The sequence below is a fragment of the Aulonocara stuartgranti genome (genome assembly GCF_965226115.1).
Source record: "Aulonocara stuartgranti genome assembly, chromosome: 7".
NCBI lineage: Eukaryota > Metazoa > Chordata > Actinopteri > Cichliformes > Cichlidae > Aulonocara > Aulonocara stuartgranti.
Window position 1 is genome coordinate 4310404 of NC_138945.1, and position 26973 is coordinate 4337376.

At 43.8% G+C, this 26973-nt stretch overlaps 1 protein-coding gene across 2 annotated transcripts in view; it reads left to right on the forward strand.

Annotated features, from left to right (window-relative positions):
• Window positions 1–26973, forward strand: part of ldhd (lactate dehydrogenase D) — a 54507-nt gene that overhangs the window by 12891 nt on the left and 14643 nt on the right. Inside the window, exon 1 of one of the 2 annotated variants that reach the window (XM_082541946.1) lies at window positions 4424–5199. The exons of the other annotated variant lie outside the window; for it this stretch is intronic. Within the exon in view, the coding sequence (XP_082398072.1) occupies window positions 5177–5199 (23 nt within the window). The 5' untranslated portion in view covers window positions 4424–5176. Of the gene's footprint in view, window positions 1–4423; window positions 5200–26973 lie in introns of those variants that run through there. 2 annotated transcript variants of the gene reach the window in all.

Consider the following 26973-nt stretch of genomic DNA (forward strand, 5'->3'; position numbering starts at 1 on the left):
GGATGCCACAGAACTTATAAGCATGGAGCCTTTTCAGGTCTGCCTGATCAACCACTGAGAATGCAGCAGAGAGAAGCTGGCAGAAAGTGCTGAACAGAGGATGATGCTCAGAGGTGCAATCTCGCAAAAATCGCCTCAGGCAGTGGAACAGGTTCAGTTTTACAATAATGTTCTTATTGTAGTGGGTTCGAGAGGCACAGCTGTTTGCCACTGGTCCAGATGTGGCCGCAGCAATAACAGCAGGAGTAGTTTTCCAGGCATCCCACGATAGATTTTCACCAGGGATACAGTCTGGGTTCTTAAATGGAGCACAGCAATCTCTAAATGTAAAAAATACAAATACATGTAAGTATATGGGATATTATATGTGTGCATCAAATTGATCTTAAAAAGGAAAAACTCAGTTTGTCCAGACAGATTAGCAGTTTGAATGACAAGGATGATTACGGTTTTTACCTGTCCACCCAGTGGTAGCCGGCCTTTTCCACTCCTGCATCACTGTACCTCTTGGCCATTCCCTGGTACATGGGCTCCAAGGACCTTTCTGTCTCAGACTGAACCATGACCCACGAAACAATCAGCCAGTTTTCATTCATTATGGAATAACTGGACATGACCCCAGATGCCAGTGTGACTTTTCGTGCCGCCTTCCTGGTGTGGTCAGACCTGAAGATGTGGCCAAAAGTGCCCGGGCGGAGTTTGGATATGGCTGGATGTTGACGTCGGAATTCGTCGAGCAGGCAGTCTGTCAGGTAATGGCTGGACACAGAGACGCCACACCAGGCATGTGGGTCTTCATAAGACCTGAACTCCTGTGGCTTATTTTCCTTCCTCAGGAACTGCCCAATGGTCCTCTGTCCATGAGCTCCTGCCTCAGAATCCCAGACCGATCCTGTGGCATGGAGGTACGCCAGGTGAGCTCGCTCGTACTTGAGGTGCATGAGTTCATTTATTGGGTTTGCCATGTCTGCTGGAGGTTTGCCAGTCCTCCTGAGCTCATCCGTAACAGACTTGCAAATGTATGTAAGAAAAGCAGGGAGAAGGTTGGTAAACCTTTTGGGCAGTTTCTCTAGCCATCGTTGATTGTCAGCAAACCAGTTCCTGCGACAAGCCCTGCAGCAGAGTCGTGAGGAGAGGATGTAATACTGACCACTGGTGCCAACAAGTACTCGTGGCCTGCCCACACCAGCAGAGACCACTTGTGAACGAAAGCAACCATGGATACATGGCAAGATATAATTGTTTCTTAACCTGACCATGATAGCACTTTCAGGTTTCCAACTAAAGAAGGGGTGGAGCTGGAAAAAAAATTGGCGATGGAAGGTCAGCCACTGTATCTATGAGCTCAGGCTGTGGAGGGAGACGCCAGAGTGAAATCGCGTTCCCTGCGTGACGCACTGGTCAAGACCCAGGCCACAGTCCAAGGTCCTGAAGCTCAGTCTTCATCCACAGCTTCTTGTGCGGAGAACAATTCCAGCTGCTGAGGTCGTGCTCAGCATTTGACTCAGGTCTTTCTGTTTGACTGACCTGTGGTCTCCTTTAGTAGAAATGCCGGCTCCTGTGGGAGGGGCACAGGTGACTTCCTCGTCACACCTGAGGCTGCACTTACAGGTATAGTTTCCCCCCCCCCCTCTTCTTCTTCTGCCTGTCCCGTTTGGTACTTTTGCCATCAGAATTATTGTCTAAAGGTGAGGAAAGATGCCCAACGGATTTACTTTACCAAACTGACCATCCCAGCCTTGCCGTAATGGTCTATTTGATTCATCTTTTATTGTTTTTTTTTTTGTTTTTTTTCCCCACTTGCTAGATACGGGACAGACTTGAATGAGGAAAGGGAAGAAAGGATGAGGGGGGGGAAAAAAAAAAACAAAAAACAAAAAAAAAAACAAGATTACTAAATAAGCAGACAAAAAAATACATATATCAATCACCTGGATCACCTGTTGAGAAAAAAAAAAAGTAAAACAAGCGGAAGAAAACGAGAGCAATACAATAAACAACATCACGATGATCTATGGGAATATAACAGTAAATACTAAATATTAAACATTATTGTGCAGCACGTAATATCGACAGCGCACAGTGTGCTTTGAGGTAGGAGCCAAAAAGGGTGTAGTTTGTGTGTGTGAGTGTAACACTTCTGGAGTCGTTACAGTATACTAGGACCAGTTAGGTTCGACTACTAGAGCAGTAATGAGTGTAGCATGTAATAAAGACCACAGACCAGTAAATGCGTTTAAATTGCCGGCTTGTTATTTTGTGAAGACAGAATAGACAGTTATAGACACATTACATAACACATTCAACATCACACATTTAAGGAAAACAAGATATTTTCTTTCCCCTTTTTAGTTCAGTATGTTCTGTTCGTTCATCCTATTTATCTCAAAACCTTTTATTTGGCTTTAGAAGGATGTTATTTTCAACCTAGGTTACTGTCTTATTTATTTCAAGTTCTAAGTTCAAGTTTATCCTATTCTTGAGTTAACACTGTGTTATTTTAAATCAAGTTCAGTTCTTTAGGCCCAAGATTTAATTTAATCTTGGTCTAGGTTCACCTTTAAATTTCAACCAGTTCTTATTTTGTTTTAACCCAACAAAATTATTTACATTTCCATTAACACCATTACAGCATTAAAATGTAAGGTTGACCAAAATAAATTACAAAAATAAATAAATAAATGCAAAACTGAAAACAATTCAGCAAAAGGCTGAATGAATCCCTTAAACAAACAAACAAAGAAACAAAAGAAAGTTTTCTTTGTGTCCTTTAACTATTAATCCTGGAATTACTCCAAATGGTTATCCAGTGCTTTGAAAGTCCGCTGTTCTTTTGCAGAGGTGTATGGATTATTCCTACCAGTTTTTTTCAGCGAAAGAGCTCAACGTCCAGCAGGGGGCGTTTTCCTTTTTTCCTGCTCGGTACAGTTCAATGGGTCCGTGGGTGGCTCGCCATCTTGTTTCTCGCTCAGCGGATCAAACTCCGATTCTAGCTCGGCATTTCCCGATCCAAACCTTAATGGCCTACCATAGCAACAAAATAAAGTGCATAAACATTCGAAAATAACACACGGGTAGCCCTTAAATAACAGTAAAAGTCCGTTTTTTTTCCAGCTTATTTAGCCGTAAATGAGGTGACGCCAATATGGCGCGCTGAAACACCGTCAAAGGCCTTTGAAGTACAGCCTGTGTGTCGGTTAAGCATGAATCCACCGTTTTTAACATAAAACAACAAATCTGCTACCTTGGCTCTCCATTTGCATGAAATGAGCAATATAATACAACAAAACATTTCTTGCATGAAATAAAATACAACAATACAAATAAAATTTCTGAACTCACCAAGTCCCGTTCGGTTATGTTTACAACGTCACCAAGGCAAGGACAGGTCGGAAAAACAAAAATACATTCTCCAGAGTACAAAAATGGCTTTATGTAGATTTCTGGCTTGTTTTTACTATTTTTTCACTCATTTAAGCAGCAGCTCTGCAAGGACTGTCTGCATTTCTCTCTCTCCAGCATCAAAAAGAAGGAACAACCCAATTGGGTGTGGCTATCACAGGAGTCACGCTGCAGCGTGCCCTTTCACAATAAGAGTCTCAATACATATTTTAGCCATTTTACCTGAATTAACATAAAACACCATGAATTAGCAAGTTCTGCACCCTTTTAACATGTTTTTAAACACAAAAGAAATCCTATAACATGAATTATATCATTGCTGATGTTTTTAATGAATTTTCTAACCATTATGATCTATTTATTGACTATTTATCACCTGTAATATATTTCTTATGACTGTTTTTACTAACAGGCTTTTATTTATTGACAGCTATGTTAACCAGGGTTACATGAGCACCCGTGTGTACACCTGTGAGTATGGACGCACTTGTTTTTAAAAGGTTCCTTCACGCCCCCGAAGCGATAGAGTACATCGCTTGGGGGGCGTGAGGTCGCGGACTGGGAGACCACGTCCTATTGTGGCCAAATTCGGTCAATTCAAACAGAAGGAACAGGTGAAGAGTCGCGGCAGAGAGCTGAAAGGAACGGACTTCAGCGTGAACGACCAGTTCCCCAAAGAGATCCTGGAACGACGCAAGGTCCTGTTCCCAGTTCGACGTAGCTTCATCCAGAAAGGCTCCCGTGCTGTCATCGCCGTGGACCGGCTCTACGTGGACGGACAGCTGTACCGCGACCCCGGCACCACACCGTGGTTATATTGACTGCACTCTAGATAAGAACCCGCTACACTCTTTTCTTATTCATTCACACTTTCTCCTTTAACATGGGTTTAACCTAGTAATATCAGTATGATCTCATAGCAGATATAACACCGTCACCCTCCGTCATTACTTTAATTGGAATGTTTCCGTTTCGTTTCTTTTTTTTTGTTGTTGTTGCTCACAGTTCATGTGGTTTCTTTCACAGCACGCACAGACTTGCAGGACACATAACACAAGCCACGCATGTTCATATTAGTGAATATTCACACACATAGTCAGACTTATGGAGCCTCTCACCACACTTTTTTTTTTCTCTCTCTCTCTTTCTATTTACAAACAAGGGATGTTTCCACATTCTCTCCACCTGTCTAAACGAAACACCCAGCGTACATCATTAGACATACACACACAATTATGGGCATGCTGAGGTTTGTCACATGGAATGTAAATGGAGCTGGCACCAGAGGAAAGAGGTTAAAGATATTTAACCAGCTTAAAAAACTACAGGCAGATGTTGTTTTATTACAAGAAACTCACAGACCTGTCACATGTTTAAACGAACTTAAAACACCTGAGTTTCCTAACGTGTTTGCAGCCTGTTATAATTCTAGACAACGGGGAGTAGCAATTTTAATACATAAAAATGTTAATTTTACAGTACTCGATACAGTTATAGATCCAGAGGGTAGATTTCTAATTATTAAACTATCAATATTGAACAAAAAACTATGTATTGTAAGTATATATGGTCCAAATGTTGATGAACCCTCATTCTTCCACGGATTTTTTAGTGCACTCTCTGAACACCTCGAATGCACACTCATTCTTGGCGGTGACCTCAACCTTGGACTAAATGAAGAAATGGATAGGCTCAACACAACAGGAACTCAGCGCAATTGGCAATCCACAAATATAATCACACAGTATATGAGCGACTTTGGCCTTCGCGATGCATGGCGCTCCCTTCACCCCAACAGTAAGGAATATACTTTTTTCTCGCATGTTCATCACTCCTACTCTCGTCTGGATTATTTTCTGGTCAGCAGCTCACTGCTGAGTGACATTTCAGACACTGAGATTCATCCTATAGCTGTCAGCGATCATGATCCTGTATCTTTAACACTAATGCACAAGAATAATACTACACCAAGTAAAAACTGGAGATTTAATACATCATTGCTTAAAGATGAAGACTTTATTAAATATTTTAAAAAGGAATGGACTTCATATTTAGACTTTAATGACACTCCCGGAATATCTGCTTCTGTTCTATGGGAAGCAGGGAAAGCTGTGATGAGAGGTAAAATAATTTCTTTCTCATCACACAAAAAGAAAGAAGAAAACAAAAATATTCAGGAATTAGAAAAAAAACCATCAAATCACTAGAAGAAGCCTACGCATGCGACCAAGATCAGGAAACATTGAACAAAATACGCAAGACAAAATTAGAATTAAATGAAACTATTAATAAAAAAAAAAAAGAAACACAATTCCTTATACAAAGACTTCACTTGCAGAATTTTGAACACAGTAACAAATCAGGTCGATTTCTAGCTAACCAGTTAAAAATAAATAAAGAAAAAACAACTATATGTGCTGCTAAAGATTTATCGGGGAACACAATATATGACCCTGGAAGAATAAACAACATTTTTAGGGATTTCTATGAAACTTTATACTCACCACAAATAAACCCATCTAAAAATGAAATTGATCTGTTTCTTGACAACGTAACTCTTCCAAAATTACTAGACAGTCAAGCAATGGAACTGGATTCGCCACTGACGCCACGTGAACTCCAGGAAGCCCTGATAAGTATGCCCAATAATAAGGCTCCAGGTCCAGACGGCTTCCCTGCAGAATTCTACAAAGAATTCTGGACAATTCTGGCACCAGTATTCCACGGAATGTTGCAGGAAATCGAGGAAAATGGCAGACTACCACCAAATATGAATTCTGCCAACATTAGTCTCCTGCTAAAACCAGGCAAAGACCCTTTATTTCCCTCAAGCTATCGTCCAATTTCTCTTTTAAATGTAGACCTTAAAATAATCTGCAAAGCTCTCTCAAAGAGATTAGAGAAAATAACCCCCCTCTTAATTCATCCTGACCAAACTGGTTTCATAAAAGGTCGGCACTCCTCAACAAACACTCGTAGATTACTTAATTTAATAGACTACTCATACAATAAAAACATCGAAACCATAATATTATCCCTAGATGCAGAAAAAGCATTTGACAGAGTTAACTGGAAATTTTTATTCGCAACTTTACACAAATTTGGTTTTGGAAACTCTTTCATAAACTGGATAAGAATATTATACAACTCCCCTACAGCTCATATCAGAACAAATGACCAGACATCCTCCAGTTTCTGTCTCCTGAGGGGCACCAGACAGGGATGCCCACTCTCCCGTTCACTTTTTGCAATTTTTATCGAACCTCTAGCAGCAGCATTTAGACAGGCTACAACAATTAAGGGCATAAAATGTAAGAACATAGAACATAAAATCAGTCTCTATGCAGATGATGTGTTGCTTTTTCTGCAAAGCACACAAACCAACCTCTCTGAGGTAATTACTCTAATAAACTGGTTTTCAAGAGTTTCAGATTATTCAATTAACTGGCCAAAATCTACAGTTCTCCCCATTAACTGCTCCTTCCATAATTCTTCCTCTGCCCCACTGCAATCCGGAAATATTAAATATTTAGGTATTAATGTTTCTCCTAAGCTTTCAGACTTAACTAAATTAAACCACATCCCACTTCTAAAGAAAGTAGAAGGCGATCTGACTAGATGGAAATCTTTACCCATATCACTCATGGGAAGGGTCGCCACTATAAAAATGATGATCTTGCCAAAAATAAATTACTTATTTTTGATGATCCCTAACAAACCATCACAAGCTTGGTTCAGATCTCTGGATTCATATAATTTCCAAATTCCTTTGGAAAGATAAACCCCCGCGTATCAGCTTAAAAACGCTACAAAGAACCAAGGAGGAGGATTAGATCTGCCTAATTTTCACCAATACTTCTTAGCCAACAGGCTTCAGTTCATCTCAGAATGGTTAAAACATACCTTCTTAGATGAGCCCTGGCTAGATGTTGAACAGGCACTATGCAAGGATCTAGAGATTTCAGACCTACCATTTATTAGCTCAAACATCAAAAGACATGAATGCTTTAAAAGTATCAACATCAGCTTCTCTCTGACAGCATGGTGGGAGTTTCTAAAAATAACGGAGTCTTCATTAATCCCATGCAAACGTACACCTATCTGGAATAACCCTGACATATTACAAAACAATAATATGATTAATTTCCCAGAATGGAGTTGTAAAGGAATTAAATACTTAGAACATATATTAGAGGGAACAGAATTTATTCCATTTGACAGACTAGTTGCACAATATGGGATCAACAAGAAAAGATTTTTAGAATAGCAACAAATTAAATCCATAGTAAAAAAGAAATTTAACCTCAGTCAAGTTTAATTACAAACACCACCAAGTGCGGCACATTTTCTTACTCTTAAATCCCCCAAATTATTATCCAAAATATACAGAACACTTTCTAAATTAGATGAATCAATATCCCTTCCTATTGCAAAGTGGGAAGCAGATCTATCAGTCAGTTTAGACTGAAACTTCTGGTCTCAGGTATGCTTAAAAACCTTTAAATTGATTAAAAATCCCAGTCTGCAATTAATACAATACAAAATACTACATAGAGTGCACTATACAGGTCATCGGATGTTCAAGATGGGCTTTACATCTTCCAACAACTGCTCACACTGTCAAGGCAATACACCAGACAATTACATTCATGCTCTTTGGTTCTGTCCACCAGTGCAGAAGTTTTGGCGCGAGATATGTGAAGACTTATCAAAGTGTCTGAAATGTAACATTCCAACTTCCCCCTTAGTGTGTTTGTTGGGCAGCTTAGATGTCACTTCAGAAAAGAATATAGCCCATATGGTTTTCACTGCCCTATGCATAGCCAAGAAAACTGTCCTCATGAACTGGAAAAATAAAAACAATCTTAATTCTAACCAATATAGAAATTATCTATTAGATTACATTAGTCTTGATTAGGGATGGGTACTGGTGGCACCGGTTCTGACATAAACGGTAGTAACCAGACCGAAAAGCAGCGCACATTTCGGTGCTTTTTTTTCCTGAGCTGTGATACACTTCTAGCCAATCATTTTACGTTTCCGAGGATAGTAGGCGGGGCCAGGTACGTACGTTCTTTTATGCAGAGCTACAGATTAAAAATGCCCAAGGCAAAGCGGTCAAAAGTCTGGCTGTACTTCACAGCAAAATATGCAAACTCAGCAGCCTGCAACAAGTGCTTTAAGATGATACTGTGATACTGTCAAAGGAAGTAACACCTCGAATCCGATGAAACACCTGGCGACGCATAGCATTTTTTTTTTAAAAGCCGAGAAATGCGCCGTATTTGATGGCAGCAGCAGCCGTTCTTCTCTGCGTGAGTAGCTTAATGTTGTTTGTGTGTAATTTACGTTGAGTAGGCTAACCACATTATTACATTAATGCATGTAAGGTGAACTAGCAAACATCATCATAGCTACATGCGGCTGTCTTCTTGTTTGATGGCAGATACTCCCTTCACCCTGGCCAAAAAGGCTAAAATGACCAAAGAAAAAGAGGGAAACAGCTAAACATGAGAGGTTTTTGGACAAAGTTTGTATTTTTTCCATTGTTTAAGCACTGCTTCCAGCTAAGAGTGCCCCATAGCTGCAGAAAAGGCTAACATTGTTATCTTTTTACAAAAAACCAGCTGAATATGAGAGGTTTTTGGACCAATTTTGTGTTCTCCATTCTTTAAGCACCGGTTTGAGCACCGTTTGAGCACCGGCACAGTTTCAAAAGTACCGATTTGGCACCGGTATCAGATAAAACCTAAACGATACCCATCCCTAGTCTTGATACAGCCTCTGCCACCACATCAGATCAATTGCTCTGGGCTCCTTTGATCAGCTCCATCACCTAGTGGGGGTGGGGGGGGTCATAGTTTGGTCCCGCCTTCACTGTTGTGATTGGTGTGGGGGTAGGGACAGGCTTAGGGCGTCGGGGGGGTTCCCCGGAGGCATATTCCTTGGGGGGCTCAACCCGGGGTAACGGTCATGTCCGATTGGGGGCTCTTTTGGCTCTCGGGTGACCGTTTCCTCGTGGCTGTGTGCAGCGGGGCTAGGGGAGGGTCTGTGCTGACGGACGTGGGTTACTGACCTGGTAGCCTGTCTGCCCCTGGGTGGGTCCGGGATGGGCGTGAGGTTCTGGGGGCGCTCCGTCTCTGGGCTGGGGCCCTGGCCGGGCCTCGGGGCCTTGGGTCCTGGTTTGTGTGTTGCTGGGGTTGTGGGCGGGTGGGTGCATGGGGGCCCATCCCTGGCGCAGGGTGCCGCCGGTGCGTCGAGCCACCTGGGGGGCTCTTCAACTGGTGGGGGAGATTGTCACACCTAGCAGGAGCTTTCCTCTCCCCAGGAACTCTCTGCAGGAGGGGGAGATACAGGAGAGGTGGAGGAAGATCTCAGCCTGGGCGTCTATTGTCTCATGTAGTCTGGAAGATGAGTGGATGGTGGGGTGGGTGCAGTTTTCTCTGTGGTGGGGCTGGGTGGACTGTCCCGGGCTCTGTGGGGCCGGGGGGCGCTGCTGCGCTGGGCCCTGGTCTGGATGGGCCTGGGCCCCCTTTCCCTGGCGGGTCGCGGAGTATGGGAGTGCCTACTGGGGTCAGCAGGGGAGCTGGCCCCAGGGAGGGGTCACCTGCCCCTCCCTTCCTTCCCTCCCCATCTCCAGCTGCCTCCCTCCTCCCGCTCCACCACAACCACCCACACATGCAGGGCCTTGGAGTAGGGGTATGTCACCAGGGTGCAGAGGAGGCTACCCCCCCTTCTGTCCCCTTCTGGCTGCCTCTGCCTCAATTTTATCCCACAACTTAGACATTCACATTACTCACACTCTCATTACACATACATATAGGATCTTGGGGGTGGGCACGATACACGGAGTCCAAATTACCATCAGGGTGTACACCTTACCCCTGGCGTCGTTGCCCACCTCTCAATTTTGAATACACGTAGACATTGAGGGCTAGCAGGAGGGACTATGCGCTTACCTGCTGCTCTCTGGCAGGTAGCTCCATGCCCTCCTGGGTTTTAATTGCACCTTAGAACACACATGCATCAACACTACAATGAGCGGGTGGAGGGAGGTTTGGAGTCTTCTCTCACCCCCGTTCTCTGCGGCCTGCTGGAGCGGGGGGCTAGGAGGAGTTGGCCGTCCGACTGCGGTCTGGAGTGTGGGGCCTCCCTGCTGCTGCGGAGTCGGGGCGGTCTGCCTCTCCCCACCGCAGGGAAAAGGGTAACACCACCTGGGTCTGGGTGCAGTTCCCCCCTCCAGGGGCAAGGGTACCTAGACCTGGTTTGTAGAGTACGCTTGGGGAGTGTGATCGTGTGTACAGCGTCTCTTTATGTCTGTCTCCACGTTGGTTGAGTGTGGAGTAAGTGCATATGAGAGCATGAGGGTGGGAATGGATGTTTGTGTCTGTGTGTGCCTGTATGTCTGTGTCTATATGTCAGGTTGGGTATCAGACGCCACCTCTCTGTGGACATCTCAGGCCCTCCAAGGTTTGGAGGCCTATCTCCACCCACCACCACTTCCCCTGCCAGTGGCGGACTCCCTCAGACATCGGTGCGTTGGTGGTTCTTTGTGTCTGGGGATGGGCGTCCGGGTACACTCCGGCTCACTCCTTGGCGGCCGCTTATCAGGGCCTGGAGCCTGGGGCTCGCTCGGGCCACTTTGGAGGTGGGGTGCCCCCGGCCTCTCGGCCTGGGGCTCGGTCACTCAGGCGCAGCTGGCTGCCGGCGGAGCTCACGGGCGCGTCACTGCAACTCCCCCTGGCTTCTGCTCCGCGGCTGCTGAGTGAGCCCTCATCTGGGACTCTCCTCAGCTCTTACTGAGACAGTGGTGCGGCTGCCCCTCTGTTGGTCTTCCTTGGTCTCTTGTGTTCTGGGGGCCTCTGGATGTCTGGAGTTTTGATCTCCTCCATACCTGCTTCATACCCTGGAGGACGGGGCTGTGGCTCCCCACACTCCCTAGCAGATCGTTACATGGAGAAACCTTTGGAATGCAAGCATGCTGATCCACACAGGTATGCACACAGGTGTACACACGGGTATTCACAGACGCGGACTACAGCTTTCTTGGCTGCTGCCTCAAAGCACATTGTGCGCTGTCTATCTTGCGTGCTGCACAATATCGTTTATTACTTAGTATCTACTGATATTTACTGCTAGCTAGTTTATTGTGATGGTGCCGTTTTTTTATTATGTTGCTCTTTGTTGTTTGCTTTCTCTTCTGTTTTTTTCTCTCTGTACAGGTGACCCAGGTGTTTTTTTTTTTGTTTTTTTTTGTTTGGGTTTTTTTTTTTTCCTTTCTTCCCCCCTTCTCACCGTCTCTTCTCCCCTTTGGTTTTCTTTCTCTCCCTCTCTTTCTTTCATTCTTTCTCCCTGTCCTATCCCCCAGTCATGTCTGTCCCGTTTGTAGGAACTGAAAATAAAATAAATTCATAATTATAATAAAGGTCAATCAAATGGACCAATATGGCAAGGCCATGATGATCCACTTGATAAAATAAATCCGCTTGGCATCTTTCTTGGCCTTAAGACAACAATTCTGATGGCTAAAGATCCAAACGGGACACACAAAAAAAAAAAAAAAAAAAAAAAGAAAAAGGAAAAAAAGGTTCCTTCATGTATGTCTGTGAAGGTTCTCAGTCATCCAGGTCATCGTAGTCAAAGGAGCTTGCAAAGAAAAGCGTCTGGACTTCTTTAAGTTGCTTGATGTAATGTTCCTTCATGTAATGATCTGCTAGAGGGTATGGGGGAGCCACAGCCCCGTCCTCCAGGGCATGAAGCAGGTATGGAGGAGATCAAGACTCCAGACATCCAGAGGCCCCCAGAACACAAGAGACCAAGGAAGACCAACAGAGGGGCAGCCGCGCCACTGTCCCAGAAAAAGCCGAGGAGAGTCCCAGATGAGGGCTCACTCAGCAGCCGCAGAGCAGAAGCCAGGGGGGGTTGCAGTGAGGTGCCCGTGAGCTCCGCCGGCAGCCAGCTGTGCCAGAGTGACCGAGCCCCAGTCCGAGAGGCCGAGGGCACCCCACCCCCGAAGTGGCCTGAGCGAGCCCCAGGCCCTGACAAGCAGCCACCAGGAGTGAGCTGGTGTGTACCTGGGCGCCCATCCCCGGACACAAAAAACCACCAACGCACCGATGTCTGAGGGAGTCCGCCACTGGCAGGGGGGGAAGTGGGGGGAGATAGGCCTCCATACCTTAGAGGTCCTGAGATGTCCCCAGAGAGGTGGCGTCTGGTACCCAACCTGACATATAGACACAGACATACAGGCACACACAGATACAAACATCCATTCCTACCCTCATGCTCTCATATGCAATTACTCAACACTCAACCAACGTGGAGACAGACATAGAGAGACACTGTACACACAATCACACTCCAAGCGTGCTCTAAGAACTGAGTCTAGGTACCCTTGCCCCTGGAGGGGGAAACTGCACCCAGACCCAGGTGGTGTTAGCATAATGCCAGCATACAACTATACTATTAGAGGAACATCGCCAGAACACACAAAAACAAGAACAAGACAATATATAAAAGTTAAAGTTCAGGCTCAGCTTTGGAGAACAATTCATGTAAAACAATTGTACTCCAGTTCTGAAACCTTTCATTTGAAAGCCTGTGTTTGCTCCGGAAGATCCTCTGGGTGTGGACCCTTTTGCTGCTGCTGGCACAGTGACTAGTTATGCAGAGACAGAGGCATATGAGATAGAAACAGACTTAGCCATTATCACGTCTGACATTTAGTAATAGCGCAGTACTTACAGCTCTGCATTTGTAGTTTTACAGGTGAGATGCTCAGCATTGCGTCCTCCAGGGCTTTATCCTCATCCATCCCTATGATGCAGGCAACAATTAGATAAATATATACTGAACTTATTTCACATCAACAACGTTATTAAATATTATTAAAACAATTTACCCAGGGGTTTAGTTGGAGGATTTTTGCAATCAGACGCAGACTGCTGCTTCTTCCGCAGGTACTGCTGCAACTTATGCATCCATGTTCCTTGACTGCAGCTCTTCCTCATGATAAAGGCTGCATAGCCGTCACCTCTGCCATCCCAAATATCCTTCCAGGTGCTCTTAGTTCGTGAGCCAAAGCCAACCAGCTGATCATCCTCAGAGGCATCTGCAGCAACACTCACTCTGCTGGTCTCGCAGTTCAGAAGAGTCTTTCTCTGTAAAGCTGAGGGCATACTGTACAAATGAATGCAAGCTCTCCTTGCCATGCCTTTCTTCCACAGAGGTCCCTGCAGCCTCTTCCTTCTGGAGATCTTTGATCAGGTACATGGTGTACCCGACATCATTCTCCAGAAGCCACCGGAAAGATTTCCCTTTATACTTTCCAAACTGCAGGATGTACTCTCTCCCTGCACTTCCTTCATGTCAGACACATCCCCTCCTCTCTGATAGACGTCAGTCAGAGCATTCTGACGTACAAAGTCCTCCCTCACAGGTGCAGACTTGTCCTGCAGTTTGGGGTCATTTTTAATCCGTCGAGCTTCTTTTGACGGGTCCTGGAGAGTGTATCCAAGTGGCCCCTTGCGGAACACCACTGAGATTTTCCCTGGATATGGCGCAACTTTCTTGTGCATCTTGACATGCAGTGAAAAAATAAACAATTATATTAAACAAAATTGATTCCAAACAGAAACAAAGACATTTCAGGTTATAATCTTGCTGCACATTGTGGCTGGGTTTAACAGCAGGATGCAGGAGAACAATAAAGAGAAAATCTGAATAAACATTTGCGATAAGTGTTTTTTCTCCAGGCAATACAAACTGTGTCGCAGTGTTCGTTTGATTTTGGGACCTGAAGCAGACGGAGTTTTGGACCCAGATTACTCTGCGAGGCTCCTGACTACAGTAGCCGTAATGCTCCGGCAATCCACCAAGCGGTGCGCCTTCGTAGCTTACCAAAGTTGTACTAAAACATTGGACAGATTTCTGCGCGCCATGTACCATATAAAATCTGTTCGAGGTCAGTAAGCACAACCAGAATTCATACATAAAGCACACTGTCGATTTTTGAGAAAATTAAAGGATTTTAAGTTCGCCTTACAGTGTGTAAAATACGTTATACGGGGGGGAGGAAAGAAAAAAAAAAAAATATCGCGATAGATATCTATCTTAGGCCATATCGCCCAGCCCTTGTCCATTGCATCGCAAATGATATTGCAACACATCTGTTATCTTTAAAATACACCTGAAAATTTATTCTGTTCGTTTATTCTCATTTCAAACAACGTTTCTTATCTTTGATCAATGACCAAGGAGCCGATGGTGCTCTTCGGGCTCGATCTCCTCCATGCCTCTTTCATGCCCTGGGGGACGGGGCTAATGTTCCCCACACCCCCTAACAGATCGTTACATGGAGAAACCTTTTGAATACAAGTGCGCTCATCCATACAGATGCGCACACAGGTGTTCACAGACAAACTACACCTTTCTTGGCTGCTACCTCAAAGCACATTGTGCACTGTCAGTCTTGGGTGCTGCACAATAACATTCAATATTTAGTATTTACTGTTATTTACACTTAGCTAGATTATTGCAATGGTGTGGTGTTTATTATGTTCCTCTCTTTTTTGCTTGTTTTCTCTTCCCCCCCTTCTCTCAACAGGTGATCCAGGTGAGTTTTTTTTTTCTTCCTTTCTTTTAAGTCCCCTTTCTCACCGTCCCTCTTCCCCTCTGTTTTTCTTTACACCCCTCTCTTTTGTTCTCTCTTACCTATCCCTCAGTCATGTCTGTCCCATCTGTAACAACTGAAAAATAAAAATAATCATAATAACAACAACAAAAAGGTCAAATGGACCAATATGGCAGAGCCATGATGATCCACTTGGTAAAGTAAATCTGTTGGGCATCCTTCTTGGCCTTCAGACAATAATTCTGATGGCTAAAGACCCAAACGGGACAGGCAAAAAAATAAAATAGAAAAAAAAAAAAAAAAAAAAAAAAAAAAGAACATAAACAAGGATCGCTGAGATCTGTTGCAAGCGGTGCATAATTTGTTTTGTCTTCTGAAATTTAAAAGAAAAAAAAAAAAAAAAGCCGTATCTCAAACTCGCAAGAGCACCAGAAGACCATAGTGGCCAAAAATATATTACATCTGTAGTGGTTTAGCACTACCATAGAAAATGAATGGAAAACTGTTTGGGGCCGTTTAGTTAAGCAATCCCAACCTCCCATGCAGGAGGCCAGGGCCCTATTTCAGGAAGCCGGTTTAGAAAACTCAGAGTGAAAAACGACACTCACGGTTGAGTAACCCCGAACTGTCCAACTCGGAATATTCCGTTTCAGAAAGGCTGATAACAATTAGTTCAGTCAACGCGGAGTTGCTTTAACCCCAAGTGAAGCGCGCGGACGAGGATACATAAAGCCCTGATAAGCGGAGCACAGATTAAGCGAGTCACCATGGAGACGGAGGGAAAGAAGGCGCGGTCAATGCATCTTACAGCGCTTGAGGCCGAAATTCTGATGGCAGTATATGCCGATAACATGCAAATTCCGCGGAAAAAAGTAACACAGCCTCAGCTGCAAAAGCATGCATGGCAAAACATAGCCGACAGAGTCAATGCGTGAGTGTTAATATAAACATTGATCTAGGGATTTCCACCCATTTAACACGTTATTTTATCATATGTTATTTTATTTGTTATTTTATACATTTTATGTTGTGATGTGATGTGAGCGCAGGTGCAACCCAACAGGCCCCAAACGTTCCTGGCAGCAAGTAAAAATGAAATATAAAAATATAGTCCAAACAGGTAAGGTGTAATTGTATTATGAGCCATAGTGCTTGGTCTGTTTGTCCGATGTAAATCAATTGCAGTTAGAGGCTACATTAATTTCCCCTCTGTAAGCACTTATTGAAATTATCTGAGCACATTACAAGTACATATTTGCTTACTCTGTATGCTCAAATGTGGCCCGTTATAGCCAACAGAAAAAAAGCGGAGGCCCGAAAAACAGGTGGGGGTCCTCCACCACCACCACTCACAGAGGCTGAGCAGTTGGCCCTCAGCCAAAACAGTGGGCGCCCTGTGGCCGAAGGCATCTCTGCGGGGACATCCTCTGAGTCAATAACCCCACAAGACACAAGTGCCTACATAAGGGGTAAATTCAAAATAATACATGATGTGCATACATCCTTTCTTCACAGTCACCTTTGCAGTGCGACACATTCATTTGATAAACTCTTTACCATAATGAATTATTTTGTAGTGAAGTTATTTTCCTACTGATTTTGCCTTCCCTCAGTCTTGGTTGTCTTTGAGAGCATAATGACAATGAAGTGTAAGGTGCTTGGTATGTTTGTTAATTGCCATTTGGTCCCTTGTAAGTTATAAGTGACCTGTATAAACCTCATATTCTATCAGTTGATGGTGATGGTGTACTGCATCTGGTGCAGCCTCCTGTTGAGCCAGACCAACATGCAGTTGTGAGTAATACTCCACAGATTATATGAGTTTACAGTAGAACAGCAATGTTGTCTATTTCTTTACTACAGGAAAATAATGAAGAAACATTGACAGCTGTTACAGAGGAGGAAGCAACAGAGACACTTTATGAGGTTTACATCTTTTAATACTTTGTGTACAGGAAACACAGGCGACCAATAAAGCCAGTTGAACAAAAAATCTGTTTATTCTTCTTTCAACATGTTGAGGTGATGGGTCAAAAGAAATGATTGTGACATATGGTGTCTCTGACTGCTCTTCCATCTTGTATGTCCGTGGGAGGGTCAGGATGTTCATGGTTTGGATCACTGCTGATGTTTGGTTCAGAAGGACAGTGTTCTCCTCTAATTGTGGCAATGTTGTGAAGAATCACACATGCCACAATAATGTCACATGCCCTTTCTGGGGTGACCCTGAGTCTTTGCAGGCACTGGAACCGGGCCTTAAGCATTCCGATAGTCATTTCAACTCTGGCTCTTGTCCTGCAATTAGCCAGATTATATCGCTGCTGTGGGCCCGGTTCAGGGTCAGGGTAAGGGGTAAGCAAATAGGGTAAACATGGATACCCCCTATCACCAAGCAAGTAGCCAGTGAACTCTCCTAAGACAGAAGGGTACACTTCAGTTCAAATGTCCCTGAAGCAATTGGTCTTTATATATTTTAAAGTATTCTCAACTCACCATGTCCAAATTTTGTGCTCAGTGTACATTCACGGAATATTTGTGAGTCATGGACAGAGCCTGGCCACTTGGCTTCCACATTTGTGATAATGTTGGCAGCATCACATATGATCTTCACAGTGCAGAGAACACAAATTAGCATCCATTACTATAATGAAATAATTTGTTAGTTTGAAATGCTACAGGGAACTATGTACCTGTACATTAATGCTGTGGAAAGACTTCCTGTTCACATAGTCTCCTTCATTTACTGAAGGAGCAATGATTGGAATGTGAGTGCCATCTGTACAGCCAATCACGCCTGGGAACCCTGAAAATAAATGTAAAATTTAAGTAGTAGTCCAAGTATCACCACATCATAAATTAAGTTTTGTTCATCCTGATACCTGCAATTTTGTGGCATCCCTCTTTGATAAATCTTGTGGGTCTGTGACCGGGGAACACCACAAACGAGTACAGGAGACGTTTCAGTGCAACTGTAACATTCCTGACTGCCCGACAGACGGTAGCCTTGGAAACGTGCTCAGCGTCACCAATATTATACAGAAAGCTCCCGTTTGCAAAAAACCGAAGTGCAATACAAATAATATGTACAGAACTGAGAGCATGTCCGCGATGTGTCACATGCGTAATATATGGCCTGAGGATGTTATCCAAATAAATTATAGATTGTGCTGAGAAACGGTAACGTTCACACAGGAAATCATCAGGAAATGATAAAATGTCCAAACGCGCTCTAATCACTCTGTCCCGGTGGAGAGCTCTGCGGAGAATTTGGGCTTCACGATCTACTGGCTCTTCAAGGAAGGAGCACGCCATGTCTGACACTTCCTACAGTCAGGTTTCTGACAAAGGGGCGGAGACAGTCAGGGTTAGTTGTAGTAAACCTGCTAGGGGGCAGGTTAGCTTCACGGCGTGTGTCGTCATAGTGACTCACTCAGGCTGCAGCTGAACTCGCTTTGTGAAACCGAAAACCCAGAGTTTTCGTTAACTCAGGGTATACTTACTCAGTTTTTCCACTAAACCGGCTTCCTGAAACAGGGCCCTGGGGCCCGTTCTTCGTACGTCGCTTACTACATCCAAGATCAAATGACACATCCAAGATCAAATCATCGCGCTAACCGTGAGCTCGCTAATCCGGTTCCCCGAACACACCTGCTGTTGACGATTACTACAGCTGGACGCAGGAATGTGACATCACTGGGTGTCGTAAAAGGGGCTACGCATCGATAGTAGAAACATTGATCGGCAACCCGCTGATTGGTCGGCGAAAATGTCCAAGGGGCGTGCTCGGTATTTTCCGGCAGCAGAGCAAGAACTCATGAGTGAGGGATTTCAGGAGTTTCAGAGTTTAATCAAAACGCAAGAGAACACTGCAAAGGCTGCAAAAGCAAGGAGAGAGGGCTGGCAGAAAGTTGCTGACAAATCAAACTCGTAGGTAATTTAATAATAATAATAATAATGGATTGGGTTTATATAGCGCTTTCCAAGGCACCCAAAGCGCTTTACGATACCACTATTCATTCACTCCCACATTCACACACTGGTGGAGGCAGCTACGGTTGTAGCCAGGCTGCCATATCGCGCCATCGGCCCCTCTGGCCAACACCAGTAGGCGGTAGGGTAGATCTATCATATGACACTATATTGTCCAATATCATATGGCATTATATTATATTATAATATGTTATATTATATCCCCTTTCACATTAGAGCCACAACAGGACCCACAAGAACATGGGAACAAGTAAAAGTGGAATACAGGAGTATTCTACAGAATGGTAATATTTATCTCTTAGATTGCTTTGCGTCTCTTGGCAAGGTAATACTGGCCTGTAATACTCTGTTAGTTTGTTCATAACAGCAACCAAGAAAAGGGCAGAGGAAAAAAAGACAGGTGGTGGTCCTGCACCCCCTCGTCAACAAGTTGGTTAAGTAAATAATACCCTCACGGGAATATCGATATCTCTCTATGAGCACACTGTCGCGCTGAGCTAAAGGATCCTGTCTGTCCCGCAATATACGCTGAATTCTGAGGACTCTCCTTATCAATCTTGCACCTTCCGCAATGGGTTGGTCGCGTATACGGACAGGACATGGCTGCGACAGGCTTCCCAAATCCACCTTCGCTTTTATAGCCGTGGTCTCTCATCTTGATTACACGAAGTAATTTACAATTACTACTCTGAAATATGAATTACATCTGTAATAATCACATACATGTAATAGAATGTTAATAGTACATTTCCCTTTTTTAGGAAATGACCTGTATGTATCTGTGTGACATCAATAAAAGGATCAAGTGCTGCATTATCTTTAGTTACATTGATAATATTTATTTATGGTGAAACAGTGGAAAAATATCGCTGTTGCTTTCGTATAAATGAAGCGGACATACCTGCGTGGCCGCGATCTAATCCTGTTTACATAAAGTAAACCTGCTCCCGAGCAGGTTTACGCTTACGGCTCTGTTGCTATGACAGCAAGTCCCGGATGAGCTTCGGGGAACCGACTGATCCAGGATCACGCGAAATCGTCAACAATCTAATCCGGCTAACCTACTTAGCGAGGTACGAAGAACGGGCCCCTGGTTTTGATTCCCAGCCAGTGCAAGAGTGTTTACACCAGTATAAAACACCTGTGTTTTTAGTGGATGGCCGACGCTAGCACCATTGACCAACAATGGGCCTTCAGGTCTGTGTCATAATCATTAATATGCAAATTATCAAATCAAAATTTATTTATATAGCACATATTAAAAACAACAGTGTTGACCATAGTGCTTCACAGTCAATAAAAACATGAGACAGTTAAAACAAACAATAGAAGAGGACAACAAACAATAGGTAACAACGCAACAAGCTAAAACAGCCAACTAGACAGAATCAAAAGCCAAAGTAAAAAAATAAGTTTTAAGACGTAATTTAAAAGACTGGATAGACTCGGCAGTGCGAATATGAACGGGGAGGTTATTCCAGAGTCTGGGTGCCACGGATGCAAAGGCCCGGTCGCCTCTCGACTTCATTCGAGTCCTAGGTTGTGCTAGGAGCCTATGGTTGGATGATTGTATGAATGGAGTAAATCAGAAAGATAACTGGGCGCTAAATTATTCTAAATATTAAAAGTGAACAAAAGAATTTTAAAATCTATACGATATTTAACAGGGAGCCAATGTAATTTGGCTAAAATTGGAGTTATGTGTTCATGAATTCTCGTACCTGTTAAAAGACGCGCCGCTGCATTTTGAATTAACTGGAGCCGGCAAAGAGAGGAGTGTTGGAGGCCCGAGTAGAGGGAGTTACAGTAGTCCAATCTGGATGTAATAAATGCGTGGATAAGCTTTTCAAGATCTTTTAAAGGAAGGAATGGCTTTGCTTTGGAAATCTGACGCAACTGGTAAAAGCTGTTTTTTACCACAGTGGACACCTGTTTCTCGAGTTTAAAAGAGCCATCCAGGAACACTCCGAGGTTTCTTACAGTGGACGAAAGATGGCTAGCGAGAGGGCCTAGGGCATCAGCTAACTGGTCTAGCGGAGTGTGACTACCATAGACTATGATTTCGGTCTTATTCTCGTTCAATGTAAGAAAATTATGTGATAACCAAATTTTAACTTCATGCAAACAGTTGAACAGAGGTTGCAAAGAAGCAGTCACATCGGATTTCAAAGGTAAATAAATCTGGATATCATCGGCATAACAGTGAAAGGAGATGTTATGTTTTCTAAAAATTAATCCCAACGGCAACATGTACAAAGAGAAAAGAGCAGGACCGAGCACGGACCCTTGAGGCACACCACAATAAATAGGGGCAGAAGCCGAGGAGTGTTGCCCCATAGCAACAGAGAACGACCTCTCTGAGAGATAGGATTTAAACCAAGATAAAACCGTACCTTTGAGACCAACAACATGTTCCAATCTTGATAGAAGAGTGTTGTGATTAACCGTGTCAAAAGCAGCAGACAAGTCAAGTAAAACTAAGACCACAGAATATCCAGAATCTACAGTTAAAAGAAGATCATTAAAAACTCTAAGTAAGGCTGTCTCTGTGCTGTGGCGAGGTTTAAAACCAGACTGAAACTTTTCATTAATACCATTTGCATCTAAAAAGGCCTGAAGTTGTTTTAGAACTACCTTTTCCAATATTTTGGAAATAAAAGGGAGTTTAGAGATCGGCCTGAAGTTAGTGAGAGCATTAGGGTCAAGATTTTTCTTTTTCATAATAGGTTGCACAACAGCATGCTTAAAGACAGACGGTACACAACCTGATGACAATGATGCATTCAGCAGAGATAAGATACAAGGACCAATAACATGTAAAGCTTCCTTAAAGAAACAAGAAGGAAGAATATCATGCGGGGAACCAGAGATTTTGAGATGATCAATTATATCTTTTAAAGCAGAATAAGACACTGGCTCAAACTGTTGAAAGACAGTCAAGCATTCAGAAGCTGGAACTGGGTCTAAAACTGATGATGGGTGAGATGGATGAGAAGCCCTTAGAGCTGAGATTTTAATCAGAGAAATACTTTAAGAATTTATCACAAAGAGCAGGGGAGGCATCCCTATAAGTGGTAGTGCGAGGGTTTATCACAGAATTAAAAGTATTAAAAAGTGCTCGGGGGTTGTGGCTATTAGTCATAATAATGCTAGACAAAAAGGCAGATTTGGCAGCTTTAACAGACTTTTGATACTTAGATAGACAATTATGGAGGATGTCCAGAGAGACGTGGAGTTTGTCTTTCCTCCATTTTCTTTCAGCACGACGACATTCACGCCTAAGGGCGCGAGTAGTATCATTTAGCCAGGGTTGTGAGGATTTGGCACGTTTAATTCTCAGAGGTGCCACAGAATTAAGGATGTCAGCGCATGTAGTATAAAAGAGGTTAGCAAGCTCATCCGCTGATAAAACCCCATTACAGTTAGCATCAGAGAGGGGAGAGTCAAGGAAAGCATCAATGAAGTGGGCGATTGACTGGGAGTTAATCGTGCGCGATTGCCGCACAGGGCCATCACTGTTCAAATCCACATCGCTCGCTACAGTATTAAACAAAACCGGAAAGTGATCTGAAATTATCATGATCATTGATCAATGGCCATGAGTACTACTCACCAAGAGTTGAACAATGGCTCCAGTCACAGCATTGTAAGATGGTGAACAATGTACTCTTAGATTCAGACTCTTAAAAATATTCAGCAGTCGATCAAAAACACAAGAAAACCATGAATCAACATGCTCTGCTTTAACTTTACCTGATGCTGCTGAAGTAGAGTTTTTATTAGAAACAGAAATTCTTTTATCATGGTTTGCTGTATGGGAGGCAGGATGAAGGAACCAAATGCAGAACTCTGAGACACTAGGGTGAACTAAAAGAGGCAGCTTTATTGCGCTGTAGCAGAAAACGCCATAAAATAAACTTGCAACAAACTAACGTGAAAACTGGAAACTAAAACTAAACACTGGGAAGCTACAAAACTGGAAACGACAGACTAGGAACAAAGATAACAGTGAGTACTTGGGGACGGGGGGGAAAAACAAACAAACAAAAACACAACACACAACAACAACACAGATGTGGACCCTGAGACAGAGGCATGAACTGTGGGACAGGAAAAATAAGTGGAGTAGACATAATACGGACACAGGGAAGGCACATTGTTGTTCTAGCTTCTAGTTTCAAAAGAACTAAAACCATTAATAACAATACCCAAGAAATATAAATTAAACACAAAACACTGGGTCACACCCAGGACCATGATATTGGCATAAAAAGTTTACATTTCTTCGGCATTGAACAGCAGAAATTAGGATCTCTTGTCGGAGGTGATTTCTTTCTGTTCTTGAAGTACACAGAGAGAGAAAGAGATGTGCACGAAGTGCGATTTTATCGTGGTGGAAGCAAAACGGCAAAAGTAAGAGTGAATTAATGATGATATTTATCAAATGTGAAGCTTAGTTTGGATCTTTTGCTGCTGGTTCAGTGAATTTTGGTTGGAGAGAGATAAAAACCTGCAGCTCAGAATCTGTGAGATGTCAGCTTTCAGCCTCCAGTGTGTCTGCGTACGTGCCGTCGGGTGAGAACGCAAACATCTTATAGATTCTGATGCATCGGGTGCGCACTCTCCTTTTACGTCTTTGTGTGGAATCCATTTACCTGCTCTCGTTTGCCGTTTTACCTGTTTAGTGGTTGTTGAAATAGTTTTGTGAGCTTTAACCAGAGATTTGGCATTTTTGGCAAAACACGCATGTAAAAATCGATCCAGGATTTAATGAATCAATATCGCTTTATTCAAATTAAGAGATTTAAAATCAGAAAATCAATTATTTAAACCCACCCCTATGAAACAGACAGAAACATGACTGCTTGACTTTTAATATAAATAAAACAAAGGCTATAAAGATACAAACTGTGAGACCCCTCTAGAGAAAACATGGTTGAAATAATATATAAGATTTAAAGCCAGCACTCACAACTTGCTTAAATCAACTTTTTCAAAACACTGTATGCTTACCTGATGGTAAGCATACAGTGTAATATGAACATGTAGGTGAACTTTTTGCTGTGCTCCATTTAGGATCCCAGACTGTATCCTTGGTGAAAATCTATCGTGGGATGCCTGGAAAACGTCTCCTGCTATTGTTGCTAGGGCCTTAAACCCACTAAAATAGCAGCATTATTGTGAAACTTGACCTGTTGCACTGCCTGAGGCGATTTGTGGGAGTTCACCTCTGAGCATCATCCATTGATCAGCACTTTCTGCCAGCTTCTCTGCTGCCTTCTCAGTGGTTGATCAGGCCGACCCTGAAGAGGCTCCATGCTTATAAGTTCTGTTGTATACATTCTGCTAATCGCACTAAGCAACACATACGAGAGCACTGCGGGAGCAAAATATCACAACCCACAGAGCTGCTGAACAGAGTGGAAAAGAGTCCTAAACCATTTTTACCTTGCCACAGGCCCCAACAACGTCCCACTTTTCAAGCCATCCATGCTGAAGGTGTGGCGCATAGAGAGAGTGCATATTCCTTGTGGTTAGCTGAGTGACCCTGAACTTTCCGAGGGTGTAATGTTTTGGTATGGTGGGACTCTTTAGCTAAACTATGTTCCTGGCGAAGGCGCTAAGGACCCCATCTGGATTCCCTTCCGATGCACTTCACAGCTGGAGGGTTACCATTTTCACCAGGCCCAGTGGATCACCGGCACTCATGTATCCACTGAATTATTCCAGGCCCAGGGCATGACAGGGGTGGCACGATGGAACTACCAAAGACTGGTGGACCGTAAGCAGCCGGCTGTCATTCTCCCTTCTGTTTTTGATCCAGCTCTAGTGGTGGAGTTGAATGCAGCCTCCAGGAGAGTGACCGGTCAGGAGAAGTAATAATAATAATAATAATAATAATAATAATAATAGATTGGATTTATATAGCGCTTTTCAAGGAACCCAAAGCGCTTTACAATACCACTATTCATTCACTCTCACAATCATACACTGGTGGAGGCAAGCTACAGTTGTAGCCACAGCTGCCCTGGGGCAGACTGACAGAAGCGAGGCTGCCATATCGCGCCATCGGCCCCTCTGGCCAACACCAGTAGGCAAGTAGGGTAAAGTGTCTTGCCCAGGGACACAACGACCAGGACAGAGAGCCCAGGGATCGAACCGGCGACCTTCCAGTTACAGATGCAATTCCCAACCCCCTGAGCCACGGTCACCTCTCTGTCAGACACTGGAGAGCGATTTGGGCTTGAATACAGAGAGCCAGGCTGCCGTCCAGTCCCTTTAAACTGGGACAAACACAAAACCCAGAAGGTGAACTGGGTGCCCTTCAGGCCCCATCTTCTGTACAAAAACCTGTCTCTGCCCAACTTCAGGTTCCAGCATTGGGACCCTTCTCCAGCTAGCCGTGGCATTACATGCATCAGCACCACCTGTGACCCAACCATTTTCTGCTAGTGTGCTTTTAAAGCAGGAGATACCATCAGAAGACATCCAGCAACCTACAGTCATGTGAAAGTTAACATATTAGTATTGTCAAACAATTTGGCATTATTATTATTATTACATGATATGAGCAACCACTGAACTATTACTATTGTTTCCCAGAAAGCTCTACTTTTGTCGATGTAGTCCTCGTCATCGAGTGCTCGCACTGGACCCATAAAGACAGGTGGACGGATTTTTGTGCTGGACCACACACGCTAGACACGACCCATGAAAGAGACAATAGATGACTTTCTGCAAAAGCACCACGGGAAGAAAAACCTTGTGGATCAAGATTATGCAAACAAGGTCCATTGTTCTGCTACAGATCCCAACGGCTTGCTGCACCGCACATGTAAGCTACACATATCCCGTTATGTGAAACACTTGGCTAAGCTTCTAAACACTTCTTTGAACACAAGCCCAGAAAAACTTCTGCAGACTCAGCAACTGTGGCACTCTTTAACAGAAGGGAGTGAGACAACCAGTGTTCCTGTGGTCACCATGGAGCCAGCTTACTTAAACCCACCTCCTCCTGCCCTGTCTACACCTCTGACACAAGACTCAATAGAGAAGATTGTGGAACGCATCTTATAGAATCAACAGCAGGAGCAACCTGAGGAAGGAAGGCAGAAAGATTTGTCTTGCCTGTGGACAGCCCAAGTCCCAGTATGAGACAGATGGATCTTCCATCCACTATTTTGTACCAGCGAGGGCCTGTGCTGTATTTCTATTGTTCAAAGAAGATACATCAAAGTTATGCTGCTGAGGGAATCAGTAACCCTAAAATGCCCTTTGAAGAATTTGTTCAGACTGAATTTTTCCAGAGGGAACCGGACGCTACCTCTGCAGATTCAGCCACAGGGACCAAATAGTCCACACATTCATACGGGCTTCCCTGAAGTGGCAGGAAAACTATATTTGCTGCGTGAAGCTTGTGGATCAAGATTATGCAGACATGGTCCATCGCTCTGCTACAGATCCCAACAGCTTGCTGCATCCCACATCCAAGGTGCACGTATCCCGGTATGTGAAGCACTTGGCTAAACTTCTCAACACCAATTCATTTTTGAACATAAGCCCAGAAAAACTTCTGGAGACTCAGCAGCTGGGGCACTCTTTAACTGAAGGCAGTGAAACAACTAGTATCCCTGTAGTCACCATAAAGCCTGCCGTCTTTAACCCGCCTCCTCCTGCCCTGTCTACACCACTGACACAAGTCTCAATAGAGAAGATTGTGGAGGGCATCTTGGAAAGGCAGCAGCAGCCTGAGGGGAAAAAGGCAGACAAAGACTTGTCTTGCCTGTGGACAGCCCAAGTCTCAATATGAGACAGATGGATCCACCGTCCATTATTTTTTACCAGAGAGGGCCTGTGCGCTATTCCTATTGTTCCAACAAGGTGCATCAAAGTTATGCTGCTGAGGGAATCGGTAACCCTAAAATGCCCTTTGAAGAATTTGCTCAGAC